The sequence below is a fragment of the Phialemonium atrogriseum genome, assembly GCF_030411735.1.
Source record: "Phialemonium atrogriseum strain 8032-3 unplaced genomic scaffold QBC33scaffold_9, whole genome shotgun sequence".
NCBI classification, from domain to species: domain Eukaryota; kingdom Fungi; phylum Ascomycota; class Sordariomycetes; order Cephalothecales; family Cephalothecaceae; genus Phialemonium; species Phialemonium atrogriseum.
In genome coordinates this window covers 511960-527641 of record NW_026848146.1, presented here as the reverse complement: position 1 = coordinate 527641, position 15682 = coordinate 511960, and the positions used below count along the sequence as shown (strand labels likewise).

At 56.6% G+C, this 15682-nt stretch overlaps 8 protein-coding genes across 8 annotated transcripts; 2 read left to right on the top strand and 6 right to left on the bottom strand.

Annotated features, from left to right (window-relative positions):
* Positions 1–304: 304 nt before the first annotated feature.
* QBC33DRAFT_449360 (Gtr1/RagA G protein conserved region-domain-containing protein) lies at positions 305–1661 on the bottom strand (the record flags this gene model as incomplete). Its single annotated transcript, XM_060424516.1, has 3 exons — positions 305–1205; positions 1278–1379; positions 1435–1661. The coding sequence occupies 3 exons, from the start codon at positions 1659–1661 to the stop codon at positions 305–307; spliced, it is 1230 nt and encodes a 409-aa protein (XP_060284702.1).
* A 1092-nt stretch (positions 1662–2753) lies between these two features.
* QBC33DRAFT_489741 (Tautomerase/MIF superfamily) lies at positions 2754–4154 on the bottom strand (the record flags this gene model as incomplete). Its single annotated transcript, XM_060425449.1, has 3 exons — positions 2754–3298; positions 3382–3798; positions 3858–4154. The coding sequence occupies 3 exons, from the start codon at positions 4152–4154 to the stop codon at positions 3056–3058; spliced, it is 957 nt and encodes a 318-aa protein (XP_060284701.1). The 3' UTR covers positions 2754–3055.
* A 1070-nt stretch (positions 4155–5224) lies between these two features.
* Positions 5225–6491, bottom strand: QBC33DRAFT_607000 (uncharacterized protein). The gene is made up of 2 exons (XM_060432323.1): positions 6021–6491; positions 5225–5920 (listed from the first exon to the last, which is right to left on the bottom strand). Exons 1-2 carry the CDS (start codon positions 6345–6347, stop codon positions 5582–5584), a joined length of 666 nt encoding a protein of 221 aa, XP_060284700.1. The 5' UTR covers positions 6348–6491; the 3' UTR covers positions 5225–5581.
* Positions 6492–7374: 883 nt separating this feature from the next.
* Positions 7375–10418, bottom strand: QBC33DRAFT_489740 (uncharacterized protein; the record flags this gene model as incomplete). Its single annotated transcript, XM_060425448.1, has 3 exons — positions 9201–10418; positions 8934–9146; positions 7375–8849 (listed from the first exon to the last, which is right to left on the bottom strand). The coding sequence occupies exons 1-3, from the start codon at positions 9937–9939 to the stop codon at positions 7375–7377; spliced, it is 2427 nt and encodes an 808-aa protein (XP_060284699.1). The 5' UTR covers positions 9940–10418.
* Positions 10419–10507: 89 nt separating this feature from the next.
* QBC33DRAFT_535134 (uncharacterized protein) lies at positions 10508–11745 on the bottom strand. The gene is made up of 3 exons (XM_060427593.1): positions 11500–11745; positions 11052–11434; positions 10508–10994 (listed from the first exon to the last, which is right to left on the bottom strand). Exons 1-3 carry the CDS (start codon positions 11532–11534, stop codon positions 10612–10614), a joined length of 801 nt encoding a protein of 266 aa, XP_060284698.1. The 5' UTR covers positions 11535–11745; the 3' UTR covers positions 10508–10611.
* A 120-nt stretch (positions 11746–11865) lies between these two features.
* Positions 11866–12649, top strand: QBC33DRAFT_535129 (uncharacterized protein). Its single transcript, XM_060427592.1, has 4 exons — positions 11866–11992; positions 12052–12087; positions 12201–12316; positions 12387–12649. Exons 1-4 carry the CDS (start codon positions 11971–11973, stop codon positions 12438–12440), a joined length of 228 nt encoding a protein of 75 aa, XP_060284697.1. The 5' UTR covers positions 11866–11970; the 3' UTR covers positions 12441–12649.
* On the bottom strand, positions 12607–13884 carry QBC33DRAFT_379677 (Sin3 associated polypeptide p18-domain-containing protein). Its single transcript, XM_060424055.1, has 2 exons — positions 13536–13884; positions 12607–13458 (listed from the first exon to the last, which is right to left on the bottom strand). Exons 1-2 carry the CDS (start codon positions 13616–13618, stop codon positions 12735–12737), a joined length of 807 nt encoding a protein of 268 aa, XP_060284696.1. The 5' UTR covers positions 13619–13884; the 3' UTR covers positions 12607–12734.
* A 244-nt stretch (positions 13885–14128) lies between these two features.
* On the top strand, positions 14129–15368 carry QBC33DRAFT_449344 (uncharacterized protein; the record flags this gene model as incomplete). The annotated part of the gene is made up of 2 exons (XM_060424513.1): positions 14129–14968; positions 15045–15368. The coding sequence occupies 2 exons, from the start codon at positions 14129–14131 to the stop codon at positions 15366–15368; spliced, it is 1164 nt and encodes a 387-aa protein (XP_060284695.1).
* Between the last annotated feature and the right edge of the window lie 314 nt (positions 15369–15682).

Genomic DNA, 15682 nt, shown 5'->3' with positions numbered 1-15682 from the left:
AACAGACAGCTCATGGCAATAGTTTCACGGGAATCGAGGAGCAACTGACAATGTGGGAATTGATTGGCTGCCATTGAGAATTGACATCGCTGTCCGTCGCTATTGCCGTTTCTACGTCTGTTCTGGAGATGTCGATGGATGGCAAGCAGAGTAGTGAGACATCAGGTATCATGAATTGACTATGAAAGAAAAGAAAAACCAGAACCCTTTTAGAAAGAAAAGAGAAAAAGGACTCCCTCCGACTCTGATTTTTTCTTCCATTTTTCCTCTCTCGCACATTGCACAACTTCTTGCCTACCGCCGCCTACTCGGGGCTCGACACACCCTTGGAGCCAGCCCTCGCCTCCTTTGGCTTTGTGATCTCGAAGAAGTCGGTCAGGCCCTTGACGACGACGTCGACGTTCATGTTGATGAGGGGCATCTTCTCGTAGGAGCCGTCGTGCATGACGGCGACGAGGGCGAGGAAGCGGTCGACCTCGCGCAGCATGATGGGCCGCTGGCCATCGGAGAGGACCATGGCGCTCTCGGCCCAGTCGCAGGCGATCTGGTCGTCGAGGCTCTGCGACCAGGGCGCCTGTTCCAGCCGGGCGCGCCAGCCGGGCGAGTGCTGCCAGCTGCCGTAGACCTCGGTGAAGTCGATGATGACGTCGACGTAGTCGGAGCAGATCTCGTAGCTGGTCATATCCTCGGGCGCCGAGTCGGTCGCAATGTAGATCTTGGTGTTGACGTCGAACAGGTACGCCTTCTCGAAGCGGCACGTGCGGCAGAGGGACGTCAGCATCGCCTCCAGCTGGCCCAGCCGCGGGATCAGCTTCTGGATGACTTTACTAAAGGCCTCGAAGATGCTGTGGTTGTAAATGCTGGTAAGGTGGAAGTTGACCGGTGCGTTCTCGACCCCCTGGTCCGACAGCTCGTCCTGGATGCGGATCGTCACGTCCCGCTGGATGTCAAGCTTGTAGTCATCCGACAGCCCGTCCACCTTGTGGATGAAGACCTCGATGTTGATGTGGGGGTAGCTGCGTTGGAGGTGTAGGATTGTCGCATTGAGGCGTGCCACTGCCTCGAGGTAGTCGTCCTGGGCGTCGATCACCCATATCAACGCACCAATCTCGCCAAAGATGGCGTCCATATCGAAGGTGAAGTTGGGATTGTCGAAGATGTCGATCTGGCCCGGGAAGTCCCATACTTGAAACTCCATGAATGAGCTGCATCCAAGTCAGCAAAAGCAGCAAACGGAGTCGTGCCATGCTTGAAAAGGGCCGAGAAGGTATGTGTACTTAAGAGTGTCTTTCTGTATACGTGCAGTTGACTCGAGGAATAGGGTCTCGGTTGGAGGTAGTTTATGGAAGACCACGCTGGAGATAGACGACTTGCCGCTCCTACACTGCCTGTTAAATGCCACGTCGACACATGAAGCGAAGGACTGTGATATACCTTCTCTGGCCCATTAAGAGGAGGCGAGGTTTCCCCTTGGCTTGGGTCGTTGCCAGAGGCTCGGGTGCCTTAGACCCATCTTTCTTCTGCTGTCGTTGTCTGTTCTGCTCATAGACACGCTCAAGGTTTAGTGATGCTGGGCTGATGTAGAGGCCTCTGCCTCGGGAAACTGGTTCGGGGGAAGTAATGGTGATGGTGCTGCATCTAGAGAGCGTGGAGGACATCATAGAATCTAGCTGGCAAGGCAAGGGCCAGCCGATGTTCCTAAAGGATGAAAGAAATTCAATGCAGAAATGCAGAACCCAACGTTTGCGCCTTGACAAGACATCGACACAAAGAACCCAATTGGATTCACATAGGGGCAGGCGATCCAAAGCCATGCCACGCCTCTGATCCATGTAGCCAACGACATAAAAACGTGCGGGACGGCTCGCCCACGGCTCTCTGTCTGCAAGTAGGGAGAGTTCCAAGAGGATCGGGTTGACTCCGCTGCCGAGTCCTCAGGACGCGCACGGGTGGCTGTCGGATGGGAGGAGAGAAATACGGACAGTCGCATGGGATAGGCGAGCCGTAGGAATAAGACGTCTCTCTAATCCCTGGTCTGCCGTGGCCACTGGCGGCGGTAACATTGGGAGGGCAAACGACCAAACATCCTTCGCGGCGCGGCCTGTGAAGTAGACGTACTCGACCCCGATAAGCTGAACATATTGCCCTTGATTGCGTGAAACTTTCCACTGCCAAAATGAGAGCGGCAAGGTCCACAGATAAATAACTAGGAAAGGCAACAAGAGGATATGAATTGAAAGCATGGGCCTGATGGGCCAGCGCTCGGAAGAAGCTCACCTCCATGGTTAACAACTAGGGCCTCGCGATCCTGGACCCAAAAGGTCGGTACCCAGATCCCCTGGGACCGGACTACTAGTTGACGTTAGCAACAACGAGCTTTATGCGAGTGGCCGGGTGTCTTGAAAAACCGACCTCTTGCGTGTGTCCCCTATCCTGCAGGGAGGCTGTCTTATCAACCAGGATGAGGAGGCACCAGTAAGATGGGTATCTAAGGCTGTCTTAAGGCCGGCCAGTAGAAAGAAGCGAGGGTGGAAGGCAGCAGCAAAGCCTAGGCCAATATAGACGTGAAAATTACAGCAGTTGGCGAATGTAATGGCGAGACATCAAGTCAGCAGCCTAGGTAGATCTCTGGACAATATGTTGGTACCTTCCTGGAGGTACTGAAATGTAGGTGCTGAGAGAGCGGGGTTGGGGACTGATGTGCTGCGTGCAGAAGAACCCCGCTTTCTACAAAAACCTAGATTGACGACAATCGTTCTTTCCACCTGCTCTCTACAGATGAAACAGTGTGACAAGCAACCCTAAAACAATCTTATTTGACCTGGGCATGCTTAACTTTGAATCAGCAAACCTGGGACATCGATCACAATATCGAATTGGCCGAGTTGTAGCATAAACGGTGTCAGGAGGCAAGGCTGTTCATATTCCCTCGCCTCTATCAAATGGCTCGTTTTAGTGGTGGAGGTTAACCCATTCTGTTCCTTCCCATGTTAGGGGCACGAAGATATCGAGTACTAAATGCCATCCAAGGACCTAGACAACCCACTGTCTGAGATCATTCATCTTGGATTGGTAACTGTGGGCGAAGCTCTGCCTTGGGTCCTAATCTCCCGAAAAAGGTCGCCACGAAACTCTTCTTTCGCTTAGCTGCCTTTACACTGCGTTCCAACTTCGACTCTAGACTCTGAGGTATGGCCGGAAGAGACATACGCGATGGTGCATCGTCTGCACTTGCTGGCGGCGTGAGCTCCGGTGCAGGCACGTTGCTAGCCGGGGTTGCCTTGAACGTCCCGAAAGACTGTTTAATAGGCAATTAGACTCTGGACAACCATTAAACGCCGATGGGGAAATCGCGGCCTTTCTCTTCGAGACTTGACTCACTCGAACACTTAACCGCCTCCTTGCTTTGGACCCCCTAGAGGCAATACTCATAGCATCATCCGCCGGTAGGTCTCTAAGGGTTTTCTCCAGATCGTCGATCTCGCCAGCCATGGTCTTTCCTTTCCACGCCGTATGCTCCTCCATGGCGGGGACGAATCGTAGGAAGCCCCTGGACGGCACGACACCGAGTGCCTCCTCCATGTGCTTTTGAATCAGTGCGGCATTGCGCTTGTTAGTCGTTGGCTGGAGCTGGGACGGCAAAGCATACACGGACATGACATATGCAGGGTCGAAAGTTCCCCCGAAAAGCATACACGCACCGTGCTGCAGGGTGACCACAATGGAGGAAACGGGTCGTTGATACCGCGTCGATAGCTGATACGATAGCTCGGTGATAAATGTGAACTCGTCACTAATCTATCCCAACGTCAACGTCAGCGACACTCAGCGTGGTGGGGGGTGGACTGCCAACCCACGATAACATTTGTCTTCACTTCTGCCATGACAATGGCTTCGCTCCGCACACGTTCCTTGGCCGGGTTAAACTCCTTGACTGAAAATGCGTCCTCGAAGTAGTTGCTCCGCTGCTTAGCAAGAGTCGGCCGTGATTGTGACTTCCGCGCTTTCCTGACCACGTCTCCAGGCGGGGCCCGATCAACGTCGCGCAGATTGTGGTCGCCTTCGACGAGGTACGAGGTCGACGGCCGTGGTATTTGGGCTTTCCTCTCTGCAAAGGAAAGCCTACCGGCAGTTGGTGAGAGGGCGGACTTCATGGAAGGTAGGACATGGCCAGACTCCCCTCGAGCTCTCGACGCTTCCATGATCGCTGGCAAACCTCGTCTTGACCACTTGCCTCATACGCGCCCCAAGGAAGTTGGCCCGTAGGCAGATACCGCTCCCGTCACTGGGCTGCAGATCTTCAAGACCAGCGGCCAAAGCGAGTTGGGATTAGAAACAGATACGATCAGGGGAGAAATGGCATCCAACAAGGGGCTCCCAACACAGACGTTCGGGTCAAGCCCACAAACCATCCTTCAAGATTACTAGGGAAGTGATTTAGTGAAAAGATGGGAAATTAATAGGAGATGGGATAGAAATGCGACGGGGATGGAGACAGGCCTAGACAAAGAGCGAATACCACAAGTGACACACAAATTTGGAGGTCATCAGACCGGCTTTCCACCCTGCCCCCTCGGCGTCTGCGGGACAGGACCTGCCTGCCTGCCTGCCCAGCCTAGGGTAGTTTGTATAGATAGCTCGGAAGGCAAGGTCATTTGAATCGGCTGCGGGGAGGAGCAAGAGCAAGGAGATAGATCCGTTCCGAGATCGGTAAAGAGCAAACTCAGAAAGGCATGCACGTTGCCGATGGAGCACTCGATATATTGCATCATACGGAACTTTGCGCGAGGGGTTTGCCATGGCACTTATATAGCTGGGCTGCCTGAAGCCTGCATGAGGCAGACTTCGCTCTGGTAATTGGACAATCAAAGCAATGGCCGGCTCGCTGCAGACTTCATGTAGGCACGCTTCCGTCGTACTTACCGCATCAATTCAGTAGAGGAAGCAAGGATGAGGAGACCTACGTACCTCAACGTCCCCCAGGGTTGCTTTGATATTGATGCTGCTGATCTCGAAATTGTGGGAGCCGGTTCTTCCAAGATCGGGAAAGACTAAGTAACGCAGCGGCCTGGATTCAGAGGTCTATGCTGTTGGTCTTTTTTTGGGAAGCCAGATAATATTTGAGAAGAGAAAATGACTCAGGGGTGGTTAGGGGGGCACTTAATGGTTATGCGGTGCCGGACATGTTGAAGTTAGCACAGCAAAGCCTCCGTCGGGAGCCTGCCTTCCGTCATGAAACACTGGGTTCCTACGGAGTACTCAGTGGGAATTAGTCGCGACTCCTCGTCAATATCATGGAAGAAGACAACGACAGCAGATTTGCGCAAAGGGTTCGAATATGCCCTCCTCCAGAAACTGAGCCGGTTCTGTTACTAGATCGGACGGACGCATACCATGGAATACCGGCCATGATTAAAGATTGTACATGTAATGATAATTCCCAACCACCAACGCCTCATTGCCTCGGTCGGTCCACCCCGCTATGGATGCTTCTTCAGATTCCACCAGAAAACTGTCACTGCCCCTCATATACAGCCGCCCGGTAATACGCAGCCATAGCCCCGGCAGCACAGCACTAGATTCAAGACATGGTCGGAGCACCCTTCCGGGCGCTCACGTAGGCGTTTGTGTGCCTCTCCTGCTTCATTTGCCACACGGCAACGGCCAGGACGAGGGCCTCAACGGGGACGAGCAGGATGGACATGTACAGGCCCGCCCAGCTCTCCTTGCAGAGGGTGTCGAAGTGCGGCCGCTGCAGCATGGGCACCGCCTTCCACCGGCACGTCCAGCTGAGGAGCGTGTCGTTAGTCGCGGATGCGTTGACGGCGTAGAAGAAGACCATGGCGATTATGGCGGCGATCAGGCCGACGAGGGGAGCGGCGAAGGTCAGAGAGGTGTGGATTGCCACCTTGCCGCGGAGCTGGGAGGCAGAGAGGTATTAGCAAAGTTATGGATCATTTCGGTGCCGAGGCATTCTTGTCGAAGCATGCTTCCTCAAGGGCGACTGTTGGTTGACTCACAGACTGGACCTTGCTGAACAGCAGCGATACGGCATTGGCCACGACAACGATGGCGCTGCCCACGACCAGAGCCACAGTCGGCCGCAGGTTGAACTGATCTGGCCACAGCGGAAGGAGGAAGTCGTGGGGAACATGAGTGGTGTCGTAGACGGCGAGGGCGTCCCCTGAGACACCAAGGATGGTGATGCCCATCGAGAGAGCAAGCACGGTGAGGCCCACCCTGGCGCCATCCACCATGCGGAGAATGCGGATTTTGGACTGGAGGTGGAGGTCCTCAGAATTGGCCTCGAAAGACGAGGCATACCCTCTCTTAGACTCGGTCGTCATCTTGGGCCGGCTGGGATTATTGACTCGAGACAATTTGGGGTATCAAGGGAAGTGATGAAAAGCAACAGATACAAAGGTACAAAAAGACGATGGTCTGTTCCTGAGAAAGAAGAGTAAACAAACAAGGAGATACGGACCCGCGAGGAAAGGTAAGCACACACTAGAGCATGGAACGAAACATTCGTAATGGGAGGGAGGGGGAAACACAGTCTACAAATACCTCTCGAAGTCGTTCAATATTCCATTCTCATCGTTGAATTACAGGATGCCGTAGCCGCCGACGATGCTTGCACCACACGCCTGCATTGGCACTTGGCACATCGAGGCGCCGTGCCAGGCAGATATGGGTAGAATCGTCGATACGCGCATGCAAGATTTAAGTTTAGTTGCCTGCGCCGTGCGTACATGGGCACAGAAATAGGTCCTGCGAGGGGCGATGTGGTGCTGCAGATTGGCCAGTGGCTTTCTACCCGGCGCTTAGGAGGGAGATCACCAACCGTCACCAACCCAATCATGAGAGTGGTACCATTTTAAGACGACGGCTTCCAAAACGCCGCTAGTGCAGGGTTCCGCGCTTCGCTGATTGTTGGTGCTAGTGGTCAGCCCGGATCTGACAGTAGGTCTTGGCACTCGGCTATCTTTGACCTACTAGGGTACAGTCACTTCATCCACGAATAGGGGTCTCATTGGGCGGTGATCACAGCAGCCAAGCGAAGGAGGGGCCGGTAGTCTATTCTTCCAATGATCAACCTTTGGCCCAACCGCGGGTGACCCTATCTTCCTTTTGACGACTTGCACGCGCGGGGGGGGAGAGGAGGTCGGTTTAATGGCCTAATAGGAAAATCAATGCTCCCAGCCGAGGACTGATTCTGTCCCAATGCACTTGCCGGCCTTAATGACAAAATGGCTGATGCTAATAATACAGCAATGAACAACGGTAACCTCTCACCCACTCATAACAACACCAGTTCGAGGGCTTTCCCGATGGCCCACCCCCAACCACCCCCCACAACAGGACCACGCCTCTCTACCCACCAATCCGCTCCCCAAGCCCGATCCCCCTCCTCCTTCCCCTTACCACCGCCTCAAGCGCCCTCCCCACGGCCTCCAGGTCCCCAAGCATGGTGATGTGCCCATGGTCAGTGCTGACCCTCCCCCCCTTGGCCGTCTCGTACCCCTCGGGCAGCATCGCCTCCCTGGCCAGGACGACGCCGTCGCCGGACCGGAAGACGAGGTCGTCGTACGCCGCCACCCCCGCGATGGCCTCCCGGCCCGCCACCCGCGCCGCCCAAACCGTCGGCGTGTCCTTGCCGTACACCACCGCCAGCGGCGGGTACGCGTTCGCCGCCGCGTGCCCGGCCAGGTGCGCCAGCTCGGCCCGGAACCGCTTCGTCTCCGCCAGCGTGCGCGCCAGGTAGGCGATGTTGCGGGACCGCGCCGCCGGCGAGGACGGGGGCGGGCTGGCGGCCGGGTCGCCCGAGGAGGAGCTGCCCATCTGCGGGGCCAGGGTGCGGTCCTTGGTCATCTCGGACTTGGCGGTGCGCGGTGCTTCGGGGGCCGGGTGTCGGTGGGGCGAGGGCGCCTTCTTCGGCTCGCTGTTCGTGCGGCTGCGGAGGGGCAGGCTCGAGAAGCTCTCCGAGATGCTGCGGAGGGAGCCGAAGGTGTTGCTCTTGGTCACGGCCGGCGGCAGTGGCGCGTCGGAGACGCACGGCGAGAGGCGGTATTTGATCCAGTCGTCGACGTTGTGGAAGTCGATCGGGTACTCCTCCTGCGTGTACTTGTCGATGAAGCAGAAGCCGTCGTCCGGGAGTAAGGCGAATGTCGTCCTCAGCGAGAAGTTCACCTGCGCCGTCAGGACCTTCTCGTTGAGGAGGACGGCGTCACCGTTGCGGATAGGTCCCAGGACGTTTATGCATCTCTGCGGAGTGCCGGCAAATACGACGCCCGAGAATATCTCCGGCCTCTGGTTCACGGCGTGCCTCGTGATCAGCCCTCCCAGGCTGTGCGCAATCACCAGGGCGCCTCTCTGCTCGGGGGGCGTACTTGGATGGTTCGCAGGAAGCTTCTCTATGAATTCGACCAGCTTGCGGGACAGGAGGTGAGGGCTCAGCCTCCAATCGTATCCGTAGTCGTGTATCCGAAGCTTCCCTCTGCGGACATTTTCGCAATCCCGCAGCTTCTTGAACAGCCTCCTCGAGATGTCGACCGGGCCGATGTGCTGCAACATGCCCGAGGCGAAGATCTGATCCTCCATCTTCTCTTCGTCCTCCGGATCCAGCCCAACTTCCAGATTAACCTTGCGGATGTTCAAGCCGACCTTGACGGGTACCCATAACTGACGGTACGGAGCTTGGGCGGACCGAAGAATGGACCCCCTGTAGCCGCCCATGACGACAATGTCTCCGGTCAGAGTCTCAAGAACAGCATCCAGGCTCGAGATGGCGTCCCGATTTGTCCGTTGGCTCGCCCGTAAAGAGCCGGATTTTGGCGTCGGTAAGATATCTGTACCAGATTAGCACCTACGTCTCTAGAGACGCCAGTTTTCTTTTTTGAGGAAATGCAGCTAGTAGCACTCGAACGACTTACTTGGCATCTGTGGCAGCTTGAACGAGGGCCCATCCCAGCTGTCCCTGATGGCCTTGAATCTCACGTTCACTTGCTCCCGAATGTGGGTAAACCGCTCGTCATCGCCAAATGACGAAACTCGTGCGAGGGAATGGTAAAGCATGGAATCCTCAGAAGTCGACCTGCGCAGCGCTTGCGACCTCCTTGAAGTCACGGACGGCGAGCCATGGAAGCCTGGGATCCGGACGTTCTGGCTGGGAGGTGCCGTCTGTGAAGCAGCCTGAAGACTCCCATCGGCACCGGTGGGCTGGATGGCAGGCCTGGAATTCTGCATTCTGGAGGGTGGTGCTTGGGGTGACTGTGTCAAAGCCGTGGCTTCCTTATGGGACGAGCTGGAGGAGAAGAATGACGGAGTCGATAGGTTAGGAAGGAAACTGGTGGGAAGGTTGATTGATGGGAAGGCCTTTGAGAGCCTTCTCAGCGCATTCTCCCCAACCGAATGCGAGCGCCTGTGCCTCACATTCCCGCCAAACACGCCTGACATAGAAGATCTGGGGGGCTTCGCCTCGCCAGCTGCCAGCTCTTTGGACCCGGCGTGCCATGTGGCTGCGGGATCAGCAATGACCAGACGGTTGCCAGACGGTATGGAGTCAAGAGTCGGACTACTTTGCGTCTCTTGTGGCTTGCTCAGCTTCTTTGGCGACACTGGCGAGGTGGGTGGCGATAGTGTGGGCTTTCGGCTGGGACCTCCCGTCTCATGCACAGCCCCGAACAGTCCTCCGCCGCGGACCCGATCCATGGCAGCGGCCTTCTCGGCCGCCGGGGTCCTCGGAGAGGTCAGCCGGGTTGCAATTGGGCTGATGGCCGGCTGTATGAAAGACTGGGCGCCATCTTGATCGCCATAGAAGTCATCGTCATCCCCGACATCGTCTGAGAACGAGGGTGGCCTGTCGAAGGCGAAGTCCGGACTATGCGGTCTCAACCCCGACTCGGCGGGACCGTCCGTTGAATTGGCCATCGAGAGCATAATTTAATATTTCGGGCCGTAACGTGGATGTTGGCTGAGTGCACTCGCAACATGTCTTGTTGAGGAAATACAGAAACAAAGCTAGCCGGCTCCTTCGGAAGGGTAGCTCATCGCATTGGGGTGGTATCTCAGACACCCTAGCGTGGACCACCGGCGAAGTTATGAAGAGAAATTATGGGTTTCCATGTTAGTGATACCTGAATATATATAGCTGTGTGCGGCCGTCTCCCAGAATGCCAGTCAACAAACAGTTGTCTGGTACCTCAGTTCATCAACCTTGCACTCACTCAGCCTCCTTCGCTGACGAGACACACTGCAGCGGCACGGCTCCTTTTTCAGGCTTAGAGGCCGGTACGAATTACGAGGGCTTGGGTCCCATGTCGAAGCCCAAGTGGCCCAAAACCCGCCTGTTGCAAGCAGATTGGGACATGTCAGTACGTAATTATATGGAATGCTTGGAGAGACAGTCTTGTTGACTTGCTACACTTGAATCATGGATGACGCCATGAAATCCCGGTTTCCGTTATCAGTGGGTCTGGCCGAGGCAATATCAGCAACAGCGTGCAAATTCAATATGCGAGGGTTGATTGTACTGTATAATTACATATATATATATACAAAATTTCTATCCCCCTGGCACTCTCCCTAACCTCATACTTAATCGTGGCCAACTTAATCCCGGCCAGGGAGGAGCGAAAAGCTACCCTCGATCTCGCGAATCTTCTCGACAGATTTCACCCAGCCGGGCTCCTTCTCGAGTCTCTGCATATAGGCCCACAGCTTCGGAAAGGTCGCTGCAAAAGACCCTTTCTCCCAGTGGCCCAACTCGTCGAAGCTACCACCCAGGCCTGTGATCAGTGGGAAAGCCAGCATGATGTCCGCCCCGGTCAAGTGATTGCCGCAGAGGTACTCTCCTCCCGGCGAAGTCGATAGATAGGACTCTAGGAGCGTGAAATGCTTCTGCAAATTCGGAAAACTGAACTGAGAGATCACCTGGTTGGCAATTGCTCTCGAGATGGGCCGGATGAAGAAGGGAACCCTGCCTCCCTTGAGACCTGTTTGACTCGTGAGTAATCTGTGCCTGGAAAAAAGCAAGCATACATGCAACGTACCGGAGATTACGAAGTATACAACCAGTTGGGACATGAAGCTCCCTTCTGAGTAATACATGATGTACTGATAGCGCATCCACTCCTCGGTCTCCCCGCCGATTTTCCCCTCCTGGCCATCCTTCCAGCGCTTAGGAACCAACTCCTTGCCATTGGCAGAGTGTTCGCACATGTACTCCACGATGAACGCACTCTCGGCAAGGACGATCGGCTCTGAAGCCCCCGGCGGAGTGATGGTCACCACCGGGGACTTGCCCAGCGGATGGAGCTTGGCTAGTTCTGCGGGGGCGAGCATGCTCTTGTCTCGATGATATATTTCTAGCTCATAGGGGATTTCGAGCTGCTCAAGGAGCCAGAGGGTGCCTTGCGCCCGCGAGCCATTGAGCCTGGAGCTGCGATTAGTCACTGCGTGCTGCCCTAACTGACAGGAGCACCAGACGGTCAGACGCACCAATGAAGCTTTACTTTAGGTTGGTCGTCAGCCATTGTGGGGGAGGTGGAAGTGGAACCGAAGAAATCTAGGAACTGAATGCAGAGAAACGCACAACTCTTGCCTATTAGATGCAATAAAACAGCTCTAGCGAAGAATTGAGAGAAGAGAGAGGTCTCGCTTCGGGGTGTAACCTATCTATACCGGCTCTGGCAACGCACCCAAGCCCCGTAGGATACCCATACCGTCATCGGCAGGCGCTTGGGGGAGCCGAGGTTGAGCTGCACGGACCACACGGACCTACATTCAAAGCAAACAGTCCTCGTCATGTGATCCGAGCACTTCGGCCGCAAGGATGAGTGCCAAGGGTCCATCGAACGTGAGGCTCATTCATTGATTGGAGAAGAAGTCAATCCCGACATCAGCTCAGCGTTCGCGCAAATTGTGACCACAAAACCAACAGCAGTGCGGTCTCGGTCAACTCTAGTCACAATGGGTGGCCTCCAACACCACAGTTTGTCAACCTGGTGCCCAATTGGCCATCGGCCACGATGCTAATGTGCTTCTGAACAGAGATGGCCTTGGACCCGGCCATTGTCCGGCTCGGGAGTGCGTCTCTTCCCCCCTCCCCGCGCGCCCCAACGTCATGCCGACGCCCTGATCCGGGCCCGACAACGGAAGCGATCGATCAAGAGAGGAGATTGCTGACTAGTGCCCCGCAGACATGATCACCAACCGCCACAAGTATTTCAGATGGACGCCCCGAACGGCAGGAATCACCTTCGCATATGTCGTGGTGATACCAGGCATCGTAGGCTACCTTGCTTACAAGACGGATGTGAGTCTTGTTTCAGAGGCGTGGAATTCCTACAATTGGAACAAGATTGCTGATCTATGTCGACATATAGGGATTGTGGGATTTCCGTGCGAAACGAAAGGGAGACTTGGTATCCGAACGCTAGAAAGGGGTGTCAAAGAGGCTGCATACTGTTGTACATAGGCAGGAGGTGATTAGGATGGGTGCATATGATAGAGAGGACCGAATCGAGGACCAATATCGACGCTATTCATCTAAGACGCGATGTGGATAACTTTATCAGATCATCGGCGGACTTGCATATTGCCCTATAAAAGATATATGACGCCGTGCTAGAAATCTAGGAATACCAGGCCAAAGGCCTCAAAAACATGCCCGCCAAAACGCCTCCTCACGCCGCCTCCAAAAGACCGGTTTGAGAATTATACGCTTATCCGCCTCACCACCTCGGCCCTCTGCCCCGGCCCCGACTAGCCGGCGCGTCCGGCAATCTCTCCCCACGCCGCCACTCGCCGGACGGGAACCCCGCGTCCCTATCCCGATTCCAGTCCCGATCCCGATCGCCGAACTGCCTGACCCCCCTACCACCACCGCCGGGCCCACCGCCGCGCCCGCCCACACCCCGGGGCCCGCCAATCCCGCCACGACGCCCGCCCCTCCTCATGGGCGCCAGCGCCTCGCCCGAGCCGGAGCCGCGCCCCGTGTGCGCGCCGAGCGGTGGCGCCACCGCGCCCGTGTCCTCGAGAGGCGGCAGGATCGCGCAGCTGACGAAGTCGCCGGCGACGAGCTTGGCGTCTGCTAGGGTCTTGTCGCCTGCCTCTTCTCCTCCTCCTCCTCCTGCTGCCGCTGCACCGTTCGAGCCGTCGCCGCCATTGTCGCCCTCCTCATCCGCGGATTCGTCTGCGCCGGGCCCGCCGTGGCCGATCACCAGGGAGCCCAGGTCCTTGGCGACGAAGCGGGGCGGGGCGTTGGAACCGCCGCCGCCGCCGCGGACGTCTGCGTAGACGAGCCGGAAGGCGAGGCGCGTGCCGATTGCGGGGGAGGGGAGGATGGGCGGGCTTGCGGCGGCGAGGTAGTGGGATAGTTCGGAGAGGGTGCAGTCTGTCCAGGTGTAGATGGGGAGGTGGGATGGGAGGTGGGATGGGGAGGCGAGTTCATCCGTCCTGGGGGGGAGTGTCAGCTTGTAACAAGGGGTTTGAGGGAACGTGGGATTGCTCAGAGCAGCGCCCGGTCGACGAACCTGTGAAATGAGCCGGTGCGGTAGAAGAGCTTTAGGAGAAATGGTGTTGATGACTGTCGATCGAGCTTGCTTGAGTCCTCCATATTGAACAGCAGAGTAACAGGCGAATGAGTGGTAGGAATGTTGGCGGCAGGCTCAGGTCATTTCATAATTGGTGCAAGGATGGGTTCAATCGGAGGTCAAGGTAAAGTTCATGCTTCGTGGAAGCCCTCGAAGTTGCTGAATAGCGAGGCTCTGGTGGGAGGTTTTGTGGTTTGGGTTGGTTGGCTTAGGAATGTGCTGGCTTAGAGTTCAGGTCCTGCATCGATGCCAAGCTTTGGTCATGCTGGGAGCTTCATCGCTGTCCTGGTACAGTGTAAGCCAAAATTGGACCGTGCGAGGAACCTCGATACCTAGTTTCTCCCGCGTAAGCACATATATTCTTCCTCTCTTCATTGATTTTCTCAAACAACCTAACGCAACATTCCCAGATCGACGAGACCATCCGACCTAGCAACAAGGCGTTTATTACCCGTAAGAAACCGTTACGGATTACCGCGAGCTATAAATTCGATCTACGAACCTCAGCGGCGTTGTCGCAGCCAGCCACCAAGATGGATTTCGCCTCCCTCATGGCCAAGCAAATCTCCAAATCGACAGGCAGCACAACCAAGGGCAGCCCGTCACCACAACTAGCGACCTCCCCGGACGCAGCATCCTCCACCGCGGCCCCCACTTCCTCCGCGACCCCGAAATTCATCAACCGGCGCGAGGCCGAGGAGGCCCGCAAGGCCGCCTACCTAGCGGAGCAGAAGGCCCTCGAGGCGGAGCGCGCGGCACGGGCGACGGCGAAACGGCGACGCGAAGAGGAGGCGGCCGAGGAGGACCGGGCGCGCGACGAGAAGCGGCGGCGCCTGGCCGAGGAGGGCCGGCGGCGCAGGGAGGAGAGGGAGGCGGCCGAGGAGCGCGCCAGGCGCCGCCGCCTGGGCCTGCCCGAGCTGCCCCCGCCCGGCAAGGAAGGGGCCGCCGCGTCGTCGGCGGAGGATTCGGATGATGATGACTATGCCGGGGGTGCCGCGGCGGACGTGCCCGAGGAGGAGCTGGCGGCGAAGCTGAGGGACCTGGGCGAGCCGGCGGCGCTGTTCGGGGAGGGCCATGCTGCGAGGCTGAGGCGGTTCCGCAGGCTGACGGGCCAGGTGGCCGTGGCGGGTCACGCGGGGCCCATTGCGACCACGCTGGCGCCGGTCGAGGAGAAGGACATGAAGGTCTCCGGCACGGTCCCCAAGCCAGAGGACAGGGCCGGGCGGAAGTGGCTCTACAGGCAACTGACGTCGTACTTCAACATGGTGCTGCGGGAGTGGGAGATTGCGCTGGCGAAGGAGGGGAGTCGCGACACGCTTAGCAGCAAGGCGGCGGTTAGTGCTATGCTGTCTAGCAAGGAGACGATGAAGCCGGTATGTTTTCTTATTTTATACTGTTTCCTGGCTTCTGGCCTTGTTTTATGCAAAAAGACTGACTCGGGTGCGGCAGCTCTTCCGCAAGTTCGAGAAGCGAATGCTGGACGAAAGCATTCTGAAGGCTATCGTGGAGATCGTCAAGGCGGCACAGGAGCGGCGTTACGTGGACGCCAACGACGGCTATCTGCGGCTGAGCATCGGAAAGGCCGCCTGGCCCATCGGCGTGACCATGGTGGGTATCCATGAGCGAAGCGCTCGAGAGAAGCTACACAACGGCGAAAGAGGTCATGTCATGGGAGACGAGGTGACGCGGAAGTATCTGCAGAGCATCAAGAGATGCTTGACTTTTGCCCAAGTAAGGTGGCCGCCCGAGGATGTGCGGCAGCTCATGGGCTGAGCAAGATAGTTTGTAAATTCCGATACCCTCGAAGAGAGAATAGAAAACAACAGCATACTTCGTTCGACCTTGCCTTCGACTTTAAAGGCTGATCCTTCAAGCGGGCATTTATATTCTCACGTCTCTGACTGATATGGAATACGCATGATTCGCGGGGAGTATTATTCCAGATCTAGCTCGGTACCTCCAGCCATTCTTCGCTTGGCTGATACTTCTATTCATTCTCATCATACTCATGCTCATGCTCATTGGCCCCCAAGCCCTCCTAGACTCCCTGTTCCAAAAGCTCAATAGAATGTCGCAAAATAAATGTG

What these genes read in the sequence shown, in the direction of transcription:
- QBC33DRAFT_535134 (XM_060427593.1), bottom strand. Translation starts at nt 11,534, where the DNA reads ATGGCTGACGACCAACCTAAAGTAAAGCTTCATTG. An exon ending in CCTAAAGTAAAGCTTCATTG is followed by an intron (nt 11,435 to 11,499) that starts GTGCGTCTGACC and finishes TCGCAGCTCCAG; the next exon opens with GCTCAATGGCTCGCGGGCGC. An exon ending in TGTATACTTCGTAATCTCCG is followed by an intron (nt 10,995 to 11,051) that starts GTACGTTGCATG and finishes CGAGTCAAACAG; the next exon opens with GTCTCAAGGGAGGCAGGGTT.
- QBC33DRAFT_607000 (XM_060432323.1), bottom strand. Translation starts at nt 6,347, where the DNA reads ATGACGACCGAGTCTAAGAGAGGGTATGCCTCGTCTTTCGAGGCCAAT. An exon ending in TGTTCAGCAAGGTCCAGTCT is followed by an intron (nt 5,921 to 6,020) that starts GTGAGTCAACCA and finishes TCTGCCTCCCAG; the next exon opens with CTCCGCGGCAAGGTGGCAAT.
- QBC33DRAFT_535129 (XM_060427592.1), top strand. Translation starts at nt 11,971, where the DNA reads ATGGGTGGCCTCCAACACCACA. An exon ending in GGGTGGCCTCCAACACCACA is followed by an intron (nt 11,993 to 12,051) that starts GTTTGTCAACCT and finishes GCTTCTGAACAG; the next exon opens with AGATGGCCTTGGACCCGGCC. An exon ending in GGCCATTGTCCGGCTCGGGA is followed by an intron (nt 12,088 to 12,200) that starts GTGCGTCTCTTC and finishes AGTGCCCCGCAG; the next exon opens with ACATGATCACCAACCGCCAC.
- QBC33DRAFT_379677 (XM_060424055.1), bottom strand. Translation starts at nt 13,618, where the DNA reads ATGGAGGACTCAAGCAAGCTCGATCGACAGTCATCAACACCATTTCTC. An exon ending in CGCACCGGCTCATTTCACAG is followed by an intron (nt 13,459 to 13,535) that starts GTTCGTCGACCG and finishes ACTCCCCCCCAG; the next exon opens with GACGGATGAACTCGCCTCCC.